The sequence below is a fragment of the Neolamprologus multifasciatus genome, chromosome 23 (assembly GCF_963576455.1).
Source record: "Neolamprologus multifasciatus chromosome 23, fNeoMul1.2, whole genome shotgun sequence".
In the NCBI taxonomy this organism is placed as follows: domain Eukaryota; kingdom Metazoa; phylum Chordata; class Actinopteri; order Cichliformes; family Cichlidae; genus Neolamprologus; species Neolamprologus multifasciatus.
In genome coordinates this window covers 12,459,438-12,477,335 of record NC_140460.1, presented here as the reverse complement: position 1 = coordinate 12,477,335, position 17,898 = coordinate 12,459,438, and the positions used below count along the sequence as shown (strand labels likewise).

The following is a 17,898-nucleotide window of genomic DNA, read 5'->3' as shown; positions in this document are numbered from 1 at the left end:
ATTTCCCCAGTACCAGCTCAGCCAGTCTCCACAATATAACCACACTTTGCTTCTCACTCCTCTCTCATGCTGTTATGGTTCAGGTGAGCACCAGCATGTACACACAATTACACATACAAAAAAATGCAAAGTCACACACGTATAGAAACAGACTCCATCCGTGTGCACTCACACAGAAGACTAACAGTGCAGGTATGTATATAGCAGAGGGCAGAGCGCAACAGTGAGGGAGCAGAAGAGACAGAAATGGAGACAGAGGAAAGCAATCGAGAGGGAGGATATCTACTAGTGTTGACATTGCAGGAGGCTACATGTGTGTGCCGGAGCATAATCTTCCCCTGCTCTCATTGGGTTTTTAATGTGGCTGCTATTTCCATAAACCTGCCTCCTGAATCACTGCCAGCCGCTTACACTCCCCCCAGGTCGGGCTGTACTAATACTAGGACTAAATGCATGCAGCAAACATATTTCCACCAATGCCTCTCAAAGACAATCACCGTTACACACAGTGCTAGCACAAAAAAAAAGGGACGGCAGCGTGATTTGTTCTATGCAACAGTAGGTAGACTTGCTAGTCTGCGACTGAGATTATTTCTTGGATCTGTTGGATTTGAGGAGTTGCAGTGAGAGGACAGAGAGTTTTAGGAGAGTGGGGGGAGGTGGAGGATGGAGACAGGGAGGGGGATGGGTGGGCGGATAGTGTGAGGGATGCGGGATTTTGTCATGATGCTAAGCTGGGAGGAGTAAATCTACTGCAGACTTGTGTAGGGAGCTGTGAAACTCACAAGTATACTCACCATTTGCGGTAGGAAGTGGGCATTAACTGCCATAAAGAGTCATCAGAAAACATTTTAGTGGCCATCAGGGGATATTTATATTTCAGTTGGCTTGGAAAGAAATACTGATAGGACATGCTTGAACAGTCACATACTCAAAAGCTCACTAGTTTGGTATATGTTAGAAAATTAAATGTCTCTCCATCAGCGGCACACAAATATATTCCAGACTCGCTGTCATCGGGGGTATGCAATCAGGGCACACCGCCATGTGCGCATGTTTTTCGTCCCACCTTTATACATTGCTATCTGTATATACACAGAACTGGCAGCAGTGCAAAGCCAGCTTAGCACATGTACACAAACACACACGACTAATAGAGCCAAGCGGCACACACCTGGTAAACTGTCAGAGCTTCTCCTATTTTGTGGCCAAACTTATGTCAGGCACTCGTGTCCCCGAGGTTCCCATCACACTTCACTGCAGGAATCTATATTCCAGTCCAGTACACTTCCATTAGGCCATACTGTTCCTTTCAGCAGCTAATGTGTAACAGGGGGACACAGATAATAACATCCAAGAACACTAGCACTTCTTCCTAATAACACTGGGTTGTGTGTTTTTGTGTGTGACTCAGCGAGTGTTTAGATATGAAAAATGAATAAGCCATAATTATAGCTTTTTGTAAAGCTAAAATGTAAACATTGGAATAAAACTGTAAACCTGGATTAACCTGAAGGTTTAATACTTTTATTATCCACCTGCTTTTTTTTTTACCAGATTTTGTACTCTTCTGTCTTTCATTGTTTTACAAAGTAAAATTCTCCTGCATAGAAACTCTATTTACACAGAGATACAAAAAAAATCTAGATTTTGTTAGAAGGAAATTTTGACCTTGAGCAACTACTAGCACCAGAAAAACATATGGCTGAGAACACAGTAGATTAATAGTGCCCATTACGAATTCAACATTTGCTTGTCTTTTGCCAAAGCACGCACAGGTTTGCTAAATTTGCAAAGTCTTATACCTTTGAATAAGGAACCAGTAACTAGGGGTGGTTTCAAAATCAAACTGGAATAAAAATCTCCTACAAGTTACAAGTCTCAAGTCAGTTTGCGTTCCCCCTCTCAGCAGGAAAAGCAAAGTAGAGGTCAGAGATTCAGCACTTTGCTCAAGGACATTACAACATACACAGAGTTTGAATTATACACTTACCCAAAATTCAAAACAGTCCATCTCATGAAATTCAAGTATGTGAATGCTGGTGTCCGTGTCTTTGCGGTCATGTGTGTACGTGGGGGTGCTTGTTTGTCAGCCCTGCTCGAGGCGTAGAAAAGCTAGTTAGGTTGTACAATTTCCATGCACGGTTCTAGTCATTTGCAAAAAGTAAAGTCCAGTAGGAGTTTGGTGGTTTGGCATTAATTCCAATTCAGGCATTTAAAACAGCAAATATGGATGGGTAGCCACACTGGTCAAACTGAAACGCTCGAGAGCAACGATGCAGGGGATAATGACAAAACGCAGACGTTAATACCTCATAACCCATCTCGGGAGAATTCCTAGTTTACATTAATTATACCATAGCCCCTGGCAAACTGCATATCAAGCAGGATTTTGCAAACAAACAACTGGCATATCTACTTACCATCAAGCAGCGAAGCAACAGGGGTCATATCGCAAAAGATTTAAGAGCAGCGAGGCTCAAGAGAGGATGGTAAAAGCTATGGGAGGCAGGCACATGTCAAACACACACACTGCAGCATGGATTTTCTTCCTATGATGTGCACAATGTTCTATAATGTAAATGAAAGTTACTCTTCCTAAACCTAACCATGCATACAGGATGATTAGAGACACTGGTGTGCCGTGTGTAGCTACTGTTTTACTTATGGCCAGTAGAGTATACAGCACGCACTGCCTGTGCTTCCTTGGACCAGTGGTGTTTGTGTGTGTGAGTGAAGTTGAAGGGAAGAGTAAAGCACCCTCAGCCTGACACCCATCAGCGTCTGCCTGTTACATTTCTATGACATGCTTTGTCTCAGGGAGAGCAGCAGCAGTGGAGCAGTGGGAGCGGGGGAGACAGAAGGATGTGGGGTGGATAGGACTGGGTGGGGTAAAGGGGAAAATCAGCAGGAGGGCTAAAGTAGGAATGAAAGGTACAAGAAAAGGGTTTTATTTCTCACATGTGATACACGGCAACTTCAGCAGCCAGTGAATGTGTGTGTGTGTGTGTGCAAACATGAAAGGACAAACTTTCAGACTCTTTGTGTAAAAATTACATCATTTAAAACTGAGTTTTATAAATACAGCTGTACAATCATAAGATTTTTTATTTTGTTACTATTAACTGGGGCTGTTTATAGCTCTCCATTAAGGTGACTGTTAAACCTCACTGAGCCCAGGTGATTTGGAGGTCTTCTCTCCGCTTTGAACAAAGGGGCATGAGGACTTGTATCTCTCCTTTATACATTCAGCCACATCTTCTATTTAATCCTAATAGCACATCAGCCCTTATGGATGCCCCTCCAGGTTGTCAAGAGAGAAGTTATTAATGGCTCCGAGCCGTGGGAGGAAAAACTTAGTGGAAAGCCAAACCACAGACAAAATCAAGAAATCAAGACTCAAATCTGCCTTTTGTAACACATAACTGAACAGAGCTAAAAATAAAAAAATAAAAAACTCTAATGAATACATCTTCTGGCATTATGTGTAAGAGTTTTTAATGTCCTCTCTTTCTTGCTTCTGCCCTATTATACAAATGCAGAGGGAAAAGGGGAGCAGAGTTATGCCTCCTAACCTCACGCTTGGCTAATTTGCTGGATAAATGAAACAACTTGTTTTTCCAGGACGAAACGTTTTTCCAGAGAAACGTTCGAAGCTGGTAGTTGTGTTTACACGCTTAATCTCCGGCATGCACCTTTTGTCTGAATTTCTCTGGCTTTTTGTCTTCTATCAGAAAGGGTGTTGGAAGTGTATGTGCGTAATTGGAGATAAATTATCTGAATTTCAGAAGCGGAACCACGCCTCTAAACACGCCCCTTCCGGTTCTCATCTATATATGACCCCCCCAGCTCTATGAGCTGTTCGTTCTCGTTTTTGTGCCCCACCTTTCCTGCCCCTTTTTAATTCTTTTACTTCTTCACTTCTCATTAGTACATGGGGATCTGCCAGGCCCGGGAGCCGTCGCCAGTCCCCTCTGAGGCCTTCCTCAAACCGCAGTTCAATTCATATTTAAGCCATTCGCCTTTATCTATCACAAAATGCTGTCAAACCTGAATTGAGGACATGGGCCCAGCTAGTGAACTGTCCCAATGCAGTCTTGACCGCATGAAGCAGCACTACTTCTGTGATAGTCACTTCTGCCCACTCCCGTATTATTAGCATCTCTCTGGTTGTTTTCACATATGGCTTTCAGACATTGTTGGAAGAATCAGGCAGGGCTTCTGTCCAAAGTTGCCCACATGTAGCACAACAGAGAAGATATTCTGCCTCAGCCATATTCTGGCTACTAGAAATATTTGGTTTAGACCAGTGTGGCGAGGGCGCTACCTGGACAGAGCATGTAGAGGGCAGGACACATGACACAATGTCAGCGTTGACACTCAATCCACCTACACTGTTGGAACATAGGAACAAACTACCACAAAAGCTTTGCACTAATGCATACATGCATATAAATGTACATCAAAATGTTATTCCTGCGAAATAAAAATGTGTGCAAACTTGTGTTTGCCTCAACAAATACAAATGAAACTAAAACCTACACTCCGTTTCACGTTGTCTTTTTGACTTTCCAGAAATGCAGAGCTTTCTATTTCTATGTCATTCTATGCTATTACTTCAAAAGTATGAGGCAGAGTGGGTCTGATCAATGCTGGCAATATCCCCTTGAGAACAGACACATGAAAAAGTTTCAACCGGGCCTTCAAAAGGCTGAGCTATTGATTGAATTGCTTTCTAAAGTGTTTTTCATCTCTGACACTATACAAGGAGAATTCCGGCTGATGTGCAGCCGGGTGCAGGTGGCATGGCTGACCACCATAGAGAGAAAAGAAAGAGGGTGAAAAGCGGTGGTGAGAGAGGCAGACACTTACCCCTGGCAGTGTTTTCTGTTCGTGGAGGGCGTTCTGGGCTTTTATGGCCGACTCTCGGGCGCAGTAGGTGAGAAATGCACAACCTGCAACACAAAGATCAAAGTAAGAACAACACTAACACATAAATTATGCACACAATGCAAAATGACACAGCCATTTGCAAGAAATATCAGCTAAAGAAACTGGTACATTAATGAGAATGAACTGAAGGAATTGGACAATTACCAAGCACGCAATTAAACACAATTAAAGAACCAAATCTGTGCTGAAGGTCTCCTGAGTTACTGAAAACCCATTGAAAACATCTCTGAGACTAAACAGAGCAAGTTAATAGAAACAGGCAACCATGCAAGACACAAGGCTACATGTAGAAAATTTCCGATGATGGCAAGGGGAGAAAGAAGAGCCAACCACAGCAAAAAAAAAAAAAAAGAAGTAGGAGATGCAAAGAGCATTATTTGGATGAATAGCCAAGCCTGCCCAGCTTCCCCAACACTAGTGCCATGTCCTGTTCAAAGCTCTTAGCAGCCTGGCCAGTGTCCTCACCCTGAGAGGCTGTGACAGCAGCGGAGACAAAAGAAACAAGACTGCAGGGGAGTATTGAGTGGGGTGGAAAAGGAGAGAAGAAGGGATGTAATAGTTTAGGGATGGCTAAAGGAAAGAGATGTTGCCAAAAAAAAGAAAAGAAAAGACAGGACAGGCCATTAAAACTCTCTTGGATTGATGCCCAACTATGAGACATTGATCTAGAACCAAAGCATACACACATCTGTGGAATTAACTGTACATGAGAAGAGAAAGAAGAGAAGAGAAGAGACCTTTGACCTTTAACACACCTTTATTACATCAATACTTCAACTCACAACCATAACCGAAAATGAAGGCCAAATCAACATATGAATGACCCTCCCCTCCCACCATCAACCCCACCCAAATACAATAAACACAAAAAAAGAAAAACAAAACCAGAAGACACTCCATTCGGCTTCAAAACTAAATCATCATCAGTGATATTACACAAAACTCAATTAATGCTCCAAATAGAGACAAACTCTTCAATGTTGGACACCATCTTGTAATAAACAAACTTTCAAAGGTACACCTACTAACCCTTTAAACATAATTCCTAAATTAACAGATCCTGTTCCCTTAATTTTATTCCTCCTTGTAAGCCATATACTCATCTTCGCCTGACTTATTGAAAAAATAATAATTAAAAATTAGGCCCGCCAGCTTGATAAGACCAGCATTTACGAGGAACCTCTGCACACTAGCAGTGCTGAGCATCCTACTTGGCACCAAGGGATTGTAAAAAAAAGAGGCTCCTCACCAACATCACCATAAAATTGAGAACAGTCTCTCTGTACTTTAAAAACAGTCTTCCAAGCAGTAAAAACAGACTGGTAAAAAACAGAGGTCTGCGAAAGGTCCATGCCAGTTAGGTCTATAAGAAACAGGTGCTTGTCATATGTAAGGTCCTTTATTCTGTGAAGCAGCGTAGATGCAGTCTTGAACCAGGGTGGTTGTCGTCTTTGATAAAGATAACGCTGTGCTGTCTGAAGACAGAACGCTGTGATACGGCTGCGAAGGTCAATCAAACTCTGACCCCCCCTCTGACACAGGTAGAGACAGCACAGCAGACCTGATCCAGTGGAACCCTTCCCAAAAGAAAGTAACCAGTCTTTTTTGTATCCCTTGATAAGAGAGGCTGGAGGTTCAACAACACACGGCACAATGCCAGAGTACAGAAGCGGCCAGTTGTTAACAACCAAAGTCCTTCCCTGTAAGACAACTGGCAGGACCCAAGTCCATCGAGACAACCAGGCAGCAATGTGTTCAACAGCACCCTCCCAGTTCTTCCCCTGAAAAGCATCAGTTCCCAAAAACACTCCCAAACACTTCAGTCCCTCCCTGTTCCACTGTAATTCTGCCGGTAACACTGGCTCCTCTTTATCAACCCACCCTCCCAAATTGAAACCTTCACACTTTGACCAGTTAACCTTCGTGGAGGATGCTCCCATATAAGTCCAGTGTCTGTCTGAGTGTTTCAATATCACTTTGACGGTTATAAAACCGAACATCATCAGCATAAGCTGACAATTTTACTGGACTTCCTGCTTCTCAAAGGTAAAACCTGAAGTCCCTATCTAAGATGGTGTAAAAGGGGTTCAATGGCCAGCGTATACAACATACCAGAAAGAGGGCATCCCTGCCTGATGCCCCTCTAGCTGGAACAGGCCGACTTAACCCTCCCCCACCTTTAACATGACAGCAGCGTTTGAATACAAATTTGATCCAAGAAATGAAAATGTTCCCAAACCCAAAAGCTTCTAAGTTTTAAACAAATAGTGGTGATCACTCTATCAAAAGCTTTTTCTTGATCCAGAGATCAAAACCCCACATCCAAGTCCTGAGCTTGGCCAGATCAATAATGTCTCGAATTAAAACAAGTTGTCCATAATAGCTCTTTCAGGGACACAGTATGCTTGATCACATCAACAATCATGTCAATACAGGTCTTCAACCTGTTAGAAAGACATTTTGCAAGAATCTTGTAGTCCACAAAGAAAGAGACAGGCCTCCAATTTTGGAGCAGCCCAGGTCCCCTTTCTTTGGCAGTAAAGTCAAAACTGCCCTTGTGCAACTCGTTGGCAAGATCCCAGTGGTCATACAGTATGTGAAAACCTCATGAATGTCCTCTCCTAGCAGCGACCAGAATTCCTGGTAAAATTCCACAGGAAGACCATCAACTCCTGATGACTGACCACCGTTGAGTTGTTGAACCGCTGAAGACATCTCCTCAAAGGAAATAGCAGACTCCAACACAGCCGTGGCAGCCCCACCAGCATCTTCGTCACACATTCAGGGTCACACGTGTCAGCACTAAAGAGGCTGGTATAAAAGTCAATGGCAAGCTTCCTCATTTCTACTGAGTCAGATGTCACCTTCCCATTTGGAAGCCTTAGTGCAACATTTGGTGTGACTCTCGAACCCTTTTCTCCAGCTTAAAAAAGAACCTTGTTGGGGCATCTATTTCTTAATAGTAGAAATCCTAATAAGAGCACCCTTTGCTCTTTCGTGAAGAAACTTGCCCAAAGCCTTCCTCCTACTGTCCCAGGTATTATTTGTATTATCTGTCCCACTTATAATCTCAGTCTCTAGCCTCTTGAGCTCTCGTTCTAAGTCCTCAAAGTAGTCTTAACAGTGGCCGTTGCATGTGATGTGTATTGGTGACAAAAAAGCTCAATCTGTGTTTTCCCACCTCCCACCATTGAGCCAAATTGCAAAAGTCAGTTTTCCTTTGTTTCCAATGGCACCAGAAATCAGAAAAAGCTCGACAGAACTCTTTGTCACGAATCAGCTGCGGGTTAAAGTGCCAGTGGGAACAGATGTTAGAATGCATCAATAAAGAAATATCTGCAGTCACTAAATGATGATCAGAAAAACCAACAGGTGAAATCTCTGCTTTAACTAGTCTATTATTATACATCTGGTTGATATATAATCTATCAAGCCAAGCTACCTTCACATTGCTCTCAGAAACTTTTACATATGTATACTGTCTGGTTGTGGGATGGAGCTTTCTCCACACATCAGTCAAATCCTTCTGAAGAATGATTGTAGACAAAAGTGAGCCCGAAGGTGGGTGAGGCCCCCCTGTGTTTCTGTCAACTGAAGGGTGGGTTGTGCAATTCCAGTCCCCTCCCACCACTATTATTGAACCACTATTTAATTTTGATAACTCATCATTAATTTACGAAGTAATCGCACACGACCCGCAGCTGAGTTATGGGCGTATACATTCATAAAAGCAAAAGATATTCCCTTGATGGTTGCTTTTCCTACCTGTGCCCTTCCCTGCTCTATCTCACAGACAGAAACATGTGACAGTTGAAGGTACCTAGAAAATAAAATTGCTACACCCGCACTGAGGCTAGTACCATGACTTAAAAAAGCCTGCCCACTCCAACTCATTCCCCATTCTGTCTCATTATCTATAGTGCTATGTGTTTCCTGCAAAAAGAACACATCAATGTTTTTGTTCTTGCTAAGCTCCACGACTGCACGCCTTTCCCTATCCCTACCCCCATTAATGTTAAGTGTACCTACTCTCAAATTTGCCATATAAGACGGAGAGAAGAGGAGGAGAAAAAGAGAAAAGACAATGAGACGCTTCCAGAAAGACACCCTTAGTTTAAAGGAGCTTTTTTTCTCGTTTTTCCCTCCTCAACTTAGTCAGGATCTTTTTAAGATGGAATCTTTTCTGTTTACTCAATTGTTCATAACCAACAACTCTTCTTATTTTCAGAACAGATTTTATAAAAAGATTAACATCTGGAAAAAAAAACTCAGTGACTTCCACAGACTGCAAATCCAAAATCCAAATGTCTCATCCAAAAAGCGGTTTATATCTTCTAAGGAATACGACTGCTGATGGTCTTCTTGTGAAACAATATCAGAGTATTGTGACAGGGAATCATCTTCCAACAAGTCGTCTTCCTCATTTTCCACGCTCAAAGAACCTGAAACTACATTCGCAATACCCACCTCACTTGCCGTTGCTTTGGTCTGTCCGCTGTCCTGATTTTCCTCCACACTTTCCCTTTCCTGTATGTCATCACATCAATCCTCCACCTCATTGGTCCCCTGTACTATCCCCTGTTCTTCTGGCGCAGCCTGTGGAGCACTGGCTGCAACCTCCATACTTTGGCACGACACCGGCATCTACAGCGCGCTCCTGCTCACTGGCCCCACTAGCATGAGCCTCTTGTTCACAGCGCACCTCCTGCTCTTTGTGAGGGCAGGATGAGCGTTTATGGCCAACATCACCACACTCAAAGCACTTCATGCTACCTGCACTGGCGTAAACAGTATATAAGCCGTTTTCAAATCTTACTTTAAACGACACTTCCAGTGTCTGCGAAGGATCGTTCAGATACATGAAGGCCTGCCTTCTTAGTGACTGAACGTGCTGCAGTCTGGCGTCTTTGCAGCCAAGATGAACAACCCTGAACCCGCTAGCAAACTTTCCAAAGCGGGTCAGTTCCTTTTCTAGTAGTTCATTGGGGATGAACGGCGGGACACCGGACACCGGACACGGTGACCCGCGTAGATGGCACAAACAGTGGCGAAACAGCCACAAACAAATCATCCAGAATGATCCCCCTTTCAACTAACAGGTGAACCAAACGGATCACAGCCTTGTTCATCCGAGAGCCATAAGTTTTATTCTCATGGCCCACCTGTTCACCAACAGCTAGCAGAACCTGCTCCACGGTGTACTGCTGGGGTGCCACCACCCTGGCCCCATGTCTAATAGACAGGGGAGGCGAACCCTCACTGGGGAGGGACGCCATGACCCAAGGTAAAACTGCCTTACCTTTTAACCACCCATTAAGCCCAAAGTTTTCTGGAAAAAACGGTCCAAACGTCCCAAACTCACTCAGCAGCTCCACGCACTCACCAAACACCTTCACACACCCATTCACTCACATTCCCAGCATGCAGTGCAGGAAGGAGAGGAGAGGAGAGAAGCCAGATGGAAAAATGAGGCAATCATTTTCCCCCTGACTATCTGAATAAATAGATTTGCTTGTGTTCTATTAATGAGGTTCATATGGGTTAGCATGCATCATATTTCTGCCACTCTGAATATGGTTTATTAGCAGCCGCTGCATTTTGGATCTCATTTCAACAGCCAAATATATTCAGTGGGTGGTGATATATTAAGAGTTTTCATACAGACAATATTTCAATCTGTTGTTCTTGTTTCAGATGGGATCACTTTTACCCATCCATGCACCACTCTTTGTGCCCCTCTACAAGCATAAATACAGCAGAACAGCACATGTACAGTATTTACAGTTTTACTGACCCTTGTACTACGATTGTTTCTCCACTGAAGGTTAAAATGTCATATAAGTCACTGATCTATTCATTGATTTGGACCTCTTTTTGCCTCACTGCCTACAGTGTCTGTAACTTGGATATGTGCCTTCATGGCTGCGGATGCGCTGACCCTCATTACAATATTTAACCACTATAGTCTAAATGATCGCATGAAAGACAAACAGCAGCAACGTGTATGCAGGTTGTGATCTTTCAAGTCTCTGACAGCATTAATGGTGCCTTACCTGTCCCAGTTACCCCAAAAATAATCGTTTCAAACAGTGTCCCCCAATTAAACCCCTCAGTCACTCACACTACCGTTTAATTCGTATTGCTCATTAGCTTGAACTTGACGCAATACCCGGACTGTTACATGTTGTTGTTTTGGCTTTGTTTGTTTGTTTCTTAAATGGGCGAGGGTAGCAGAAGGGAATGGTTCCATTTTGGTGCTTGTTTTTCTCTCTTTTTCACTCTCTCTGGGCTTGTTGTTGGTTTACTTGACAAACGCTTGCCCCATCTCTGAATAAGAAACAAGTATTTTGCATTACAATCACAAACGCGATTTATTTGTTAATGTGTAATGCATAGGGCATTGCGAATAAATTAATAGCAACCACAACACTGGCAAACAAAAGAGAAACATGAACTCCATTTAAATGTGATTCTGTGCTCTTTAATGTATGGCTTAATAAGAATTTGCAGGCCACAGGCGAAAAAGCTTTAACAACTCCATAATTGGAATCCAAACACGTACAAATTGCCAGCGCTGCGTTGCATACCAAGTGCAAAAGTGTGAGTGGGGGGGGAGCATGATGAAATTGTTTGAAATACAACAAAAAGCCACTGTAATCAGAGCCTGCTGACACAGCAATGGGGAAGCCTTCCCACTGCGAGGAGATGATCCTCTGCATCATCTGACAGAAACCTAAAACAGCTTTGTCTAAAACATTGATTTCAGCTGCAAAGAGAAGAGATTCCTCTTCTCCTCTCGTCTTTCCCAGCTTCTGATCTCCATCAGCAGCTCCCCGTGTCTGGTCTCCCATTTCTTAATGATATATTTTTAAGTGGGGTACGTGTGTACTGGGAAATAAGGCCGAGTCTCTCCATCTCCTCTGCACTGAATTGGCATGTAATTAAAGAGTGTTACATGGGAGAGAGGGAGGGAGCGCGTGAGGCAGAGGGAGAACGGGAGACAGTAAGTAAGAAGTGCGTTCCTGCTCAGTCGTAGAAATTACGAGTGTATGTCCACGGGGTCTGTGAGACACAGGAGGCACTCCTGCTGTGCCATCCTTCAGTGCTCTTTAGGTCTGTTTGGCAATGAAATACATTCCCGAAGTCCTGCAAAAGCACACATATGTTTCCTTTATGGTGTAAAGAATAATAAGTAGCTCAAATGAAGAAACACTAAAAAAAATTCACACACCTAAATTATGTGGAGATACAGAAGTTTTTTATTGCTGCCATACAATCTGCATCATTATTAATGCAGTTATAATGCATTATAACTGCATTAATAACATTCTTTACAGCATTATTCCATTTAATAATATTTCACACAGTATTGATATTGCATTAAAGTTGTTTATTGAAGATGTCCATTTGAGGATCCTTCCATTATGTTAACTTTTATTACAAGTACGGTTAGAAGTATTTCATACACATTGCATATTTGTGCTTATTTCGAGTTGATGTTCGGTTCATTAAGGGTCTTAAGCTTCACTGGCGTGACTGTCCAGGTGATACATGCTGAGGGAAACTAGAACATAGAAGGATAACTGCAATGCATGCTTACAATACATATAACACATATAATCTAGGAATGTGTCAGGCCTGAGGCCTTAACTCATTTGGTGTCTTACTATATTTTACTCTACTTGGCAACAGATGACCAGAGTCAATAATTAGCCCCAGAGACCCTGAGGGCTTGAAGTTTATTACCTTGTATGGAAGGTGTTATAGAAAAGAGAAGTTCTATGTCTGTTTATAGCCATTAAAAATGTACAAGATGTACCATTAATTGTGACTAATGTCTGGAACCTATTTTAATCTGTAATTGACGCCATGGGGGGGGGGGGGGGGGGGGGGGGGCGTGTACCCCACTGCTTTATAAGTGTCCACAACATGTATTTTGGTCAGAGGACATATGCTGATGTTTTCTCCTGTGTGTTAATAAACTCATCGTTTAATTGCACTTTTCTGGGGCCTCCGTGGTTTGTCTCACTGCTCTACATTGATCGATTTCGCGACAATTAAAAAGAATTTTAAAAAGATAGTACAATATTACTGAGATATTACTGAGAATACTGTGGCTGGATTGGTTCCTTGACCAGCTATCTGTTTACTCTTTCAGAAATATTGTTTTAAATTAGTCAGCCAGAAATACTCTGACCAGTAGTGATTCCTTTGAAAACTGCTGTTACTTTATTGGTCATTTAAAATAATAATTTTTGGCTATTGTTATTGGTAATGGCATTAAAGTTGTGCATCAAGAAAATTCCCCCACCAAACCCCAAAACAAAGTCTTTGAGGATATTTTTTCAATTTACTGTTTTAGAGAAAATTCAAGTTTATTCAAGTTTGTCATCTAGAATTAATAATTCAGTCTCAGCAAACAGACTTTTCCTGGGAAATATGATTTGGAAATATGTCTCTTTGTTATTGTAGGTCTTTACCTTGCAATATAACGTGCCTTGAGGAAACTGTCGTTGTGATTTGGCGCTGTATAAATAAAACTGAAATGATTTGAATGTACAGTTTGCTTTATTTGTTTTACTCCCTCGGCTAACATAATTATAATAACCTGGTGCAGAATTGTAACTGGTCTAAGTGCAAGATGAAGTATAATACTTGGAGTATTATTGCATTGTGCCTTCCTTCTTCTATACAAAATGAAAAGTTTCTAAATTTGGTACATTTCCGTCTGGATATATGCAGCTTTTTCATGTTTGGCTCTTTTGTTTTATTATAATTATTTTTAATTTTTGTGGGTTCTTTTTTTTTTTAATGTTTGACCTAAAATAGCTCCCAAATTTAAGTCACGTCCCCTTATTTTATTTTATTTTATTATCATTTGTTAGAATTTTTGCTGAATGTTTCTCTGAGTCTGGAACTTTTACTTAAAGTGTTTGTCTCCATCTTTTGTAATTTTCACAATCTCAGCATTTAGTAATTTGCACTGCCACTCTGGTAGCTGCTGGTAAGCTGAATACGAGCACCCTACTTCTACATAGGCAGTGGGCATAAAATGTGTACTGCAGAATCGTCAAATATGAATGCAATTCCGAGGAGACAGGCCCGGTTTAAACCACAGCCTCTCTCTTTTAAACTCCACCTTTCATACCCTCTTTTCTCCATCTCCTTGCCCCAGAGGAGCTATGCTGCCCCAGTGTAATGAAAAAGTGTGAACTTGCTCTCACTGTGGCATTTCCTTGGCTAGAAAGTGTGAAGGTAGCAGAAACTGAGCCAATCCTGGCACCAGCCTTGTCTGCTCGCTCACACATCATTTGCACTCTTTGGAAAACGCTATCACTGTGGCTAGATTACTTGCTTACTTCATTTACTGCCATGCGGGGCTCTAAGGGAACTGAGAGCCTTTCAGAAGGGTCGGTAGCTGAAACACACATCATCGGCGTGGATGCAACGTGATTATGACCTGAATCATCGCCAGTCGGTTAGGCGGGAGGCTCTCAGATTGACCACGAGGGGGGTAATCAGTCTGGTCTCAGAATCTTTTAGTTTATCTAATCATTTTCTTATCTTTGAAAAAAACACAACCACACTTCTTGATCTGTTTACACACAACACTCATGTCAATACTTAGGGTGAAGGATGAAAGAGGGCAAAGAAGAACAGCTAGCGATAGCAGGGACCTTTCAAAACAGTCTCAGTCGTTGTTCTGACAACAACATTTTTGCTGCCCCAGCTTAATAATGAGCCTCATAATGATAGTGTAATAAAAGCAGTAGCCTTCTTTAACCTGTAAACCTTAATTATGTCCGACATTCACCTTCTATAGCACCAGAAACTGTGCACAGTAAACATCTCCTGACCCTGAATCCTCGTGCACTCTTCCATCACTCCTCCACTAATAACTGTAACCCTTCATCTCTGCTGCACCCAGCTCCAAAATCCTTTTCCATTTCCTCCTTCACTAACCCTCCCATCACACCTTCACCATGAGCAGTAAACTGGGGGAGGATGAACACTGCAGAGCACTGAGGAGCATCGGTGTCTATTATGAAGGCAACAAATAGCCCCTGCACCCTCGTGGTATCCTCTCTGACCCCTGAGTAGAAGAACCTCAGCCATTGATTTGTTGCTACTTGCTCACATAGACTACACTATAGCCTCCAAGAAGCGGTCAAACAGATCCATAGGCAGAACCTCCCAAAGGATTTCGTGTGTGTGTGTGTTTGTGCATGCATTCATGTATTTGTGTGTACATGTGATATATTGCCTAATGAGTGTGACAATTACATTTAATTCTTTCTGAAATGCTCAGTATATGTTTCATGATCAATACAGGGAAATAGAAACCATCACAGCAATGCAGGCACGCACTGTATACTGATACCTTCACAGTCACTTACTAGAATAAGTGTTGCTTAAGTGGTACTTCATATATATTCCAGCTGGTAAGTCATGACTGACTATCTTTCTATGACAGAATAACTGTATAAATGTGTTAAAACTATCATTGTGAACTATAGCCTTAAATAAAGCAGACATACAAAGTGTTTTTGAGAGTTAAAAAGTTCAACGTACTACAACACATCAATAGTTTATTCCCTAATAAACCATAAATAATTAAAACTGACATGTCAAATCATTGTCACGAACTTGTATTTGTTTGTTTATAATCACAAACTATCTGAAAATGTTGTTCACATTAATTATAAGTCTTATTATTATAATGCCTCAGTTATAATATATTTAATTATGCAATGTGTGCTACAATTAAACATTTTAATTGTCACTAGACTTCTTGTTGCAGGATTGTAAGGTTGGCAGTAAGATTATGCAAGGCTCCTTTGTATGTTTACTATCATGCACGCCAATACATTTTTAAATTGAGAAAACGGATCGCATTTTTATGAACATATAATAGAGGTTAGAGCTCAAACTCAGAACAACCCATCTGGAGATTGTTGTGACATTTAGATAAATGTGCTTTTCTTTGTGGATGCAAATATTCAGCCGTCTCCTTAATGTTATCCTATTATGGTGCAACTATTTAATAAAAGCAAAGGAAAGACTCCTACAATCAGTTGCAAGCATAAACACAGAGATTGCTAGCAGCGGGAAAGTCTCAACACACAGAGACTTTGGAAGAGAAACCTCATAAATCCTTTAATTATCAACCTCTTATATTTCCTATTACAGTTTTTCTCCATTGGTTTGGCTCATTTCTTGAAACAGAAATTACATTCTCAAAATAACATGGACAAACCTCCAAACCTCTTGGCAAATGTTCACAACAGAATGGCATTTCTCATTCATTTTATCAAATGGCAAATGCCTTAGTACATGTCTCAATTGTCTCAGTGCATCTTTGCAAATGATTAAGTACAAGTAGCCTACAGTTATACAGTTAGCCCACATTTAGCACATTTTCCAAATGAATAGATCTTGTAGATCTAAACTGATTAGTTGATTCTCAGTCTAATGATCATTCCCTCCAAAACATGACAGCATGATTTCATTGTATAAGTACTCGCATGCACAACCGTCTGTTCAATTGTCAAAATTGGTCAAGAACATAATACCATGAATACCAAATATGAATTTCTTTGAATATTTGATAAATTGATGACAGTCATTGACAGTCAGGTGAAACTAGGTGTCACACACAGGTGTCTTCCATGATTGTGTGCTGCCAAACACAGATATATAGAGCTTGACCAGAGCCAGTCCGATCTCTGAACATGGATAGACAAGGCAAAGCAAACGGACAAGGGGAAGTTCTTCCTTAAGGAAGAGGAGGAAGAAGAAGAAGAAGAGGAGGACTGAGAGGAATAGGTGCTGTGCTGTCCCAAATGAAATTCGGGCCACAATTATAGACCATGTCATAAACCATGGCCTCACAATGGCAGAGGCAGGTCGTCGAGTGCAGCCTAATGTGCCTCGTTCTACAGTCTCCTCCATTATCCAAACCTTTCGCAGGGAAAACAGGTATGTACTCTATGTAATCTATGATGGAATTATATGTTGTATAGGACAGGGCACTGTGCGTGAGGCAAAAAATGTATAACTTACTGTAGAGATTTTGTGTGCATCTGCCTACAGTGGTAGGTCTATACTAGCAGGTGGAGAGGACTAGTGGAATGTTTTGATACTAAATATGACAAGAAATATATTGAACAAATTACTGTAAACTATGGAATTACATAATTTATACAGTTTAGAGAAGTATTCCAGTCACTGTGCAGCGGGAGAATGAGTACAGCGAACACTGAATAAGTCCTTGTTTTTTGATTTTGTGTTCATACAATTTACTACTGTAATGTACATTTTCTTTTTACATATGTAGGAAACTTTCTTTGCGTGTGAATAAAAAATGGTTATAATTTCCTTGGTAGTGTGAGTGCAATCTGTGATGTCAAACCTTGGAGGCTACTCTTTTCTGTGGTATATTGTTGGTCCTCTGCCATAGTGACAAAACATCTAAAATTTTGCATGACAGTACTCACACAAGTACTGCCAAAGGGATGATGCATTTTGGGGGCACTGACTATTCAGATTAGAAAGAAATGTAGTTTTGACACATGAGTGAACTGTTTTAGGGGAGATATGAGCTTTTGCAGGTGGACCATGTTGTTGTGATCAACCATCCAGGTTTATTTTGACAAAAGCACCAAGAATGATGAGAATGTCCGATCTGTGTCGAGAAATGAGCCAAAGCTATTGAGAAGGATCTTTGCCATTTTGGAGACACTGACTGTTTAAATGAGAAAGGGATTTAGATTGAAGCCTGAGTGAACAGTTTTGGAAGAGATATGAGCTTTTGCAGGTGAGCTATAGTGTTGTGCTAAACTGTAAGAGTGTTTTGCCAAATGATCTTAGAGTTTTGAGAATGTAATTTCTGTTTAAAGAAATGAGCCAAACCAATGGAGAAAAACTGTAAGTGAACTTGTGCCA

General features: G+C 41.5%; 1 protein-coding gene across 8 annotated transcripts in view; it reads right to left on the bottom strand.

Annotated features, from left to right (window-relative positions):
* The window catches only part of celf5a (cugbp, Elav-like family member 5a), a 200,479-nt gene that overhangs the window by 173,619 nt on the left and 8,962 nt on the right, over positions 1-17,898 (bottom strand). For all 8 annotated transcript variants that reach the window (XM_085152292.1, XM_085152295.1, XM_085152293.1 and 5 more), the window contains exon 2: positions 4,873-4,955. In XM_085152292.1, coding sequence (XP_085008418.1) covers positions 4,873-4,955 — 83 coding nt within the window. The remainder of the gene's footprint in view (positions 1-4,872; positions 4,956-17,898) is intronic.